Below are 8178 nucleotides of genomic sequence, written 5' to 3' on the forward strand. Positions count from 1 at the left end.
CCTGAAAGTTCACCTCTGATTCCCACATATATACACGATACAATGCAAACAAAAGTCCATTGGAAAATCTCTGCTTTTTGCTTTTACTTATCTTTTTCAAAAATGCCACGAAAAAGAATATTATATCTTGGTGGGTTTCTGTTCCTATAACAGAATACCATGGATTTTGCAATTTATAAACAAAAGAATGTATTACAGGGTTGGGGATTTAGCTCAGTGGTAGAGCGCTTGCCTAGCAAGCGCAAGGCCCTGGGTTCGGTCCCCAGCTCCGAAAAAAAGGAGGAAAAAAAAAAAAAAAGAATGTATTGCACATAGTTCTAGAAGCTGGGAATCCAAGATCAAGGAAGGCAGCAGGGGATTCAGTGTCTAGCAAGGGTCCATTCCTCACAGGTGGGGCCTTCCAGCTCTTTCCTCACTAGTGTAGAGGAACAAGATAGCTTGATTCAACCAAAAACTGTTTTGCACAGTGCCCGAGTATGAAAGCAGGGCTGTGCACACCAGCTACGGCCTTCACCACGGCAGTGGTTCCAGGCATAAGGACCCCGACTCATTCATGTCCACCTCTCAGTAGTGGCACACTGGAGACCATGTAAGAGGCAATTCAAAGCACAGCACACAATGGCACTCCCAACAACTCTGGGCTTGGCAGAGAGCTCTTCATTATGACACAGATGTATGGAAAAATAAAACAGTAAGACCCAACTCACCATACTTGACCAAAATGTAAAGCTTTCTGTTTTCATTACTAAGAAAGCATGTGGCCAGGTATGCTGACTCATGTGTTTAATGCCAGCACTCAGGAAGTGGATCTGGCAGGTCAATCTCCCTGAATTTGATGACACCCTGGCCCTCATGGAAAGTTCTGGCTATCTAAGGCTATATACTGAGAGACTGTTTCAAAAAATAAAAACAAAAGAGGAGGGAGGGAGAGGAAGAAGGAGAGAGGAAGAAGAAGAGAAAACATAAAGCACACAGACAAGAAAACCCTCTGAAATATACATCCCTGACAATGACAAAACATGCGAGAAACTACCAGCAAGGCATCCTTACCCATGGAGGAAGAACTAGTATAGCCTGCATAGTAGAACTACCACCATATACTCTCTCCATCACTGAGTACAACGCTGTTATACCAGCGTAACTGTAAAACCTCTTATAACTCAATAACCAGAAGGTAAACAATGTCACTAAAAAACAAGAACTGGTATGGTGACACAAAGCCCAAGAAGCCAAGAGAGGAAGACCATAAGTCCATTGCCGACCTAGGTTTATGGGGGATGGGGTGAGGGGAGGGTGCAGCTTAGATTTACAGTGCTTACAGAGCGTACCACAGGTCCAACCTCAGGACTATAAAACAGAAGGTGTGAACAGGTTCTTGACCCAAAACTTTCCATTAAAAAAGAAGTAAGAGACTCTGTAGGAAGAATCTTGTGTGCACTGTGTGGAAGCATTCACCTGTCAACAAAAAGCTGATGTCCTATTAGCAAAAGGCAGGAAACAAGAGGTAGGAGTTCCAGTAGAGAGAGAGGAACTCTGGGAGATTCTCACACAGAAGATTTGCCCTGGAGTTTGAGGAAGTTGGATGCATGGAACTGAGAAGAGGTAACTAACCCTGTGGTAGACATGAAATAGTTTAAATGGGTTAAATGAGTTATTATCTAGTCGGGGTATGATTGTAGCATAAAGCCATGAGCACTGCAAATAACAGTAAACTTCTGAGTTCTTGGAGAACTGGTACATGGATGGAAAAACCCATGGTTGCAAGACTTTACCAACTAAGCACATGCACATCACTAGTCATTAAGTGTGTATAATTTAAAACTATGCTCTCTGCTCCCTGACTGCCATGATGGAGCCATACCACTCTTAACTGTTAAAATTCGGGGTTGGGGATTTGGCTCAGTGGTAGAGCGCTTACCTAGGAAGCGCAAGGTCCTGGGTTCGGTCCCCAGCCCCAGAAAAAAAAAAATTAAAATTCTTCCTTGACTCAGACCCAAAGCAATAGGTCCAGCAAATCTTGCCCCCAAAATCATCGAGACCATACTCAGTAAAAACTCCAAGGAAAAGGCATCGGCTTACAATCAGTGAGAGAAGCCTCTGAGAGACAGTCTGCATTCATCCTTAAATGCAGTCACCTTGCATTCAGGACAGGGGAGCCCCACACTCAGACAAGCACTGGCAAGACAACCTGAGAAGCAGAAGGTATTACTCCCTCATGGGTGCTGAACTGTCTCCAAACTCCCCCAAGCAGAAGCAAACCTCACACAATGGGAACAGCAGGGTCACCCTCAGGCAAGAAGTCAATGAAAACCTCTTAAGGGAGACACAAACCCCTTCCAGACCCAAAACTGAAAAAACAACAAAAACAAGCCAGATTCTGGTCAGGACTGCTTAACTGTGGATTCCTCCCACCACTTCCCTTCACCAAAGCTTACAGCTCAAGCCAAATACGAGAACTCTGGGTGTGAGGTGACTGGTGCTTGGTCTCACTTATCTTTCTAGTAAAACTAGATTCCCTTCCTGCCTCTCATGGGGAGATATTAATAAACTACAGTGAGATGTCACTGAACACTGTATTATCTACTATGCAACAAAGCTATCAGCACCACACACACACTCACACACACTCACACACACTCACACACTCACACACACATACACACAGACACACACTCACACACTCACACTCACACACACTCACACACACACTCACACACACTCACACACACTCACACACACAGACACACACTCACACACATACACAGACACACACACATACACAGACACACACTCACACACACTCACACACATACTCACACTCACACACACTCACAAAGACACACACACTCACACACACACACAAAGACACACACACTCACAGACACACACACACACACACACACACACACACACACACGTACACAGAATCAGGGGCCAATTATATGGCTTCATGGTATAGCACTTGCTCAATACTAGGCATTACTCAAACAAAAACTAAAAGGAAACAAAGCTAAGGAAAACACCGTTGCTGAAAACACCGTAAGCTATGACTTCCAGATAAGATGAGAAGCTGCCAACTGCCTCAAGTGTGAGTTGATAAAAGAGAAAGCCAGAGAAGCCTACAAAGGAAGTAGGATACCAGAACACAGCAGAGAAAAGCAGGCAACTCAGAAAAGAAACGGAATAGAGCTTTAGCAGGGTAGCTCCTGGGACAGAAGAGCCAGCGCTGCTCCCGGAAGCAATCTTTTTCTCCCTGCTAAGGTCAGAGCCTTCAGGAAGAAACTCATCAGGGGCTGGGGAAACAGCCTCGGGAAAAAGCACTGGCTGCCTGTAACTCCAGGCCAGAGGATCTGATGCCCTTTTCCTGCCTCTGTGAGCACCAGCAATTTATGTGACACTGGCAGGGAACACCTATGTGTATAAAATAAAAATAAGCAAATCTTCATTTTTAAAAAGCTCATCAACAAATAAGATCTCCTCCCTGAAAGTAACTCAGAAGATATATCCAAACCAGTAGATACCAAAGTACAACACGCAGGTGTAAGACCACGAAGAAAAGTAAACCAGGAGGGTAGCTTAGTTGGTACAGCGCTTCCCAGAATGTACAGGACCCAGTTCGATGTCTGACATCACGTGGGTGCACGTCTGCAGTCCCAGCACTAGGGAGGACGGTGAATTTCAGACCACACTGGGCTACAGTAAGTCTGAGACCAGCCTGGTCAACAAAGCAAGACTGTCTCAAAAACAAAAACGACCAGGGAACGGGCTCAATGGAGTCCCTGCCTTGCTGTAAAAAGCTGTATGTTGTTCCTCGGCCATATAAAAGAAAAGTAAGTTTTCCAGGCTTCTTCTTTGAATGTGATGATAAATACTTAATGATCAAATGAAAAGAGGTCTTCATAATGGTCTTAATTGTTCTTGCCTTCTAGTGTAAATGTTATCATCTTCCACAGTATATATAATGGAGTGATGTCATGTCTCCAGGATTAGGTTGTAAAAGACATTTAATATGAAATAACGTCTTATGTTATATCTGACCCAGATCCACCAGGTAAGCCTCTTTGGAGTTCTATCCCTAGCAACTGTGTCAAATAATGTTTTAATTAGCAGCTATTTTCTTATGCAGCAATAAGCAAACACGGTGGCTTCTTAAAGCCCAGGCTAAACCTGAACTCCTGAGATCCTCCTACCTTTAACTCCTGAGTGTTGCAATTACAGGTATGTCACCATGCCTGGGCTAGAACTGATTTTTTTTATGGTTTTGTTGTTGTTGTTGTTTTGTTTTGTTTTTCTTTTGAGCCAGAGTTTCTCTGTACAGCCCTGGCTGTCCTGGAACTTGTAGACCAAGCAGGCTTCAAATTCAGAGATCCACTTGCATCTACCTCCTGAGTGCTGGGATTAAAGGTGTGCACCATTATGCCAGGGCAAGACTAAATTATTTCGAGTCAAGGTTTTAAGCAGACCAGGAGTACCTAAAACTCAGTATGCACATGTCATGGTGTACCAGCGGAGGATACAGGACAATTTGTAGGAAACCACTCTCTTGGACCAGGCTTAGCAGCAAGCTGTCTTTTCACCAGCTCGTGCTTGAAGAGTTCATTGTCTTTCAGCTTCAAGCCAGTGTGGCACCGTAAATCTACTCATCTCTGAGTCTTATACCAGCTGGAGAGGCTTTCTGCTTTGTTTTACCTTCATGTGTCTGTGCGCACGCCTGTGTGTGTTGTCATGTGTGTGGGAGCATGCGGCCATCTGTAAAGAGGCCCAAGGTTGACTTCTTCCTTGGCTGTGCTCCATCCTACTCTACATTGAGGTAGGGCCTTTGGATCAATCAAGAACTTTCCAATACCAACTTGGGCTAACCAGCTCGCTCCACAGAGACTTCTAAGAGCGGGAATCACAGCAGCCCACATCCACCCAGCATACATGGATTCTGGGAGTCTGAACTCCAGTTCACAAGTTCACATACTTGTACAGCAAGCAACCAATGAACCACCTTCCCAGACCGGCTTTGACCGGCTTAGGCCCTGAGGGGAATCCTACCTAAACTGCACCACACAGCATACCAACCAAGAGGTTTGCAGATTATAGGTAAGCACTGTAAGAATGGGAATATTTTCAGAGCTCTATGACTACCACAGCTACTAAGAAAGAGGTTGTAAATATCAATTTAAAACCTTTGCATAGGGGTTGGGGATTTAGCTCAGTGGTAGAGCGTTTGCCCAGGAAGTGCAAGGCCCTGGGTTCGATCCCCAGCTCCAAAAAAAAAGAACCAAAAACAAAAACAAAAACAAAAAAAAAAAAAAAAACCTTTGCATACCTGTTAATTAGGAACCATGCAACGGTAAGCATTCCTGCTAGCCACGTGCCACTCATAAGCCAACTTGTAACAAACAAAGCTGTAACATATATTCCTTGTAATCCAAAAACAATGCCAATGTAGAAATACACTGGTTCAATCACTTCCTAAAGGTAAAAAGAAAGGGAATGACAGAAGATGGTGTTAAACAACCCAAGGATACAAAACTATGCAAGAAAACAGACACTAAAGTGAAAAAAACTGGGCTGGAGGGATGGCTCAGTGGTTAAGAGCATTTTTGTTCTTGCAGAGGTCCTCAATTCAGTTCCCAGAGCCCCCATGGTGGCTCACAACTATCTATAACTTCTAGAGCACTGGCTCTCAACCTTCCTAGTGCTGTGACCCTTTAATACAATTCCTCATGTTATGGTGACCCCCAACCACAAACTTACTTCATTGCTACTTCATAACTGTCATTTTGTTACTGTTTTGAATCATAATGTAAATATATGATATGCAGGGTATCTTGATATGTGACCCCAAAAGGGTCAAGACCCACAGAGTGAGAACCACTGTCCTAGAGGCTCCAATGTCCTCTGACCTCTGAGCACTGGGCACACATGTGGAACACATACAGATATACAAGCAAAATGCTCATACACATGAAGCAAATCTAAAATAAAAATAATAAAGTAAGAAAAAAATACATACATGGCTACCAGTTGCTTGATAGAGCACACTGGCAATAAGTTCCGGGTACAAAGACATCTGTTGCATGGCGTTGATAGTCTTCAGGGAGATGGTTTTGTTATTGTGCGTCAGCTCGTAAACACCTAAATACATAATGGTTTTTCTCCAGATTACTGTTCTGCTTTGACAGTGATTCAACAGGTTACTCATTAGTAATCACAAATAACATGGGGAAAAGAGATGCTCAAACGCTACAGCAGATGCCGCATCTTCCCAACTTTCCTATTACATACATAACAAGAAACGCCTACATCCTGAGACAAATCCCCACATCCTAAAGCTCGTAATCTTTAAGAACAGTGTTCTATTTCAGAACAATATTATTACAACAATTGCAACCGTGGTTGGCCATACCTCTTTCAAATGAAGGAGCCTTTAACATGTCTTTATAATAGGAGTAATAAATGGCACTGTCACCCTGAAATGTGATTTCTCGTTCAAGTTCCTGCAATGACATAAGTATTTAAACGTCAGTGTTGAATGTCACTGTGTTTCTCTTTTCCTTCATCTTCTTGTGTTTGGTTTGTTTCCTTCACATTTTAAACTCACATTTACCACCATATTATTCAAGTATATATTTAAAATTTCCTAAATTACCATATTAATAAGATAAATTTCTCAATAGTCTAGCAATCATTTTAGTGAAAACACTTAAGGTTTAAAATGGTTTGTAACTGATATAGCGTTATATGTTTTACATATAAGGAAATTCTAGAAGGAAAACCCAAAGAATACCCTATAAACAGCAGGAATAGTATGAAGGTACTGACAATAAACCGAAATGTCAGAATTTAAACGAAAAGCCAGGCATAGTAGTACATGCCCGTAATCCTAGCACAGAGGAGGTTGGGGCAGGAGGATCAAGTTTGAGACCAGCTTGGGCTACATAGTAAGTTCCAGACCAGTCTGAACTACACAGTGTGATTCTCTTTAAAAAATATAAATGACTTTAAAAACCAAATGTCCAGAATAAGAAAATAAGTTTATGCAGGAAGCAGTGTTTTTTATGATTATATATAACCTTACGTATTGAAAAGAGGAAGGCTAGTTTATAATTTAATAAGTACATTTGCAGAGCCATACATTCTCAGTGTTTTCCAAATAAGCAAGATTTACAAGTCTTAGGGGCTGGACATGTGGCTCAGTAGTGGAGGATTTTTAGGTGCTGGCTCAATTCCCAAATCAGAAAGAAAAAAAATCCCAAGATTCAACTATAAAGAACCAAAACTAAAGTAATTTAAAACATAGGGTAAAAGACATGTGTGGTGTCTCCCACTTTAACTCCAGCACCGCACTGCAGGCAGAAGCAAGATCTCTGTGAGCTGAGGTAAGCTTAGTCTACTAGCAAGTCCCAGTCCAACCAGAGAACACACAGGGAGACCCCATGGGAAACGAACAAAAACCACAGAACGTTTTGTACTTTTTTACGCTAAATCAATCTTTGGTTCGACCCTAATCTTATTTCCTCCATGCCAGGAGTCCAACCCTAGGCCCTGCGCTTGCTGGTCAAGAGCTCTAACCCTGCACTGTAATCCAGCCCTGAGCAGATCATCTGTTAACATCTAGCTATTTCCACACATAATACAAACTAAGGATTCCCACTTCAAAATCTGAGATCTTAATGTTTGAAAAGCTAAACCTTTGTGTATGTGGCCATGATGGTGTAAGTGAAAAATGTTCCACCAAGGAAGAACAATAAAAACGCAAGCACAACAGAAACGCAAAAACAGCTTCAGACTGCATACAGAAAGCTACATGACACATGAATTTTATGTTAATTTCCCAAGACGTCAGAGAGAGAGAGAGAGAGAGAGAGAGAGAGAGAGAGAGAGAGAGTGTATGTTCTTCATGGACACCCATATTTTCAAACCTCTGGCGTTCTCAGATACAATACAGTCGCCTGACCCAGCATGGCAGATGGCTAGGCTGAAGAATCTGAGAGAGAGGTTGCTTCCTGACAGCTCCCAGGTGACATTCCTACACTTGTCATGCATAACTATAATGACAGAGGGGTCATTATTGTTTGTTTGTTTTTGAGACAAGGTCTTACTGTATAACCCTACCTGTTCAGGAACTTCATGTAACTATAGCGATTATGTATTCTGTGAAATACACATAATTTAAAACCAAAC

General features: G+C 42.5%; 1 protein-coding gene across 1 annotated transcript in view; it reads right to left on the reverse strand.

Moving 5' to 3' along the window:
* Positions 1–8178, reverse strand: part of Dpy19l4 (dpy-19 like 4) — a 57301-nt gene that overhangs the window by 36428 nt on the left and 12695 nt on the right. The window contains 3 exon segments of the mRNA NM_001305280.1: positions 5318–5463; positions 6008–6129; positions 6401–6491. Of these exon segments, the coding sequence (NP_001292209.1) occupies positions 5318–5463; positions 6008–6129; positions 6401–6491 (359 nt within the window).

This window comes from Rattus norvegicus, chromosome 5, assembly GCF_021556685.1.
Source record: "Rattus norvegicus strain SHRSP/BbbUtx chromosome 5, alternate assembly SHRSP_T2T, whole genome shotgun sequence".
Classification (NCBI taxonomy): domain Eukaryota; kingdom Metazoa; phylum Chordata; class Mammalia; order Rodentia; family Muridae; genus Rattus; species Rattus norvegicus.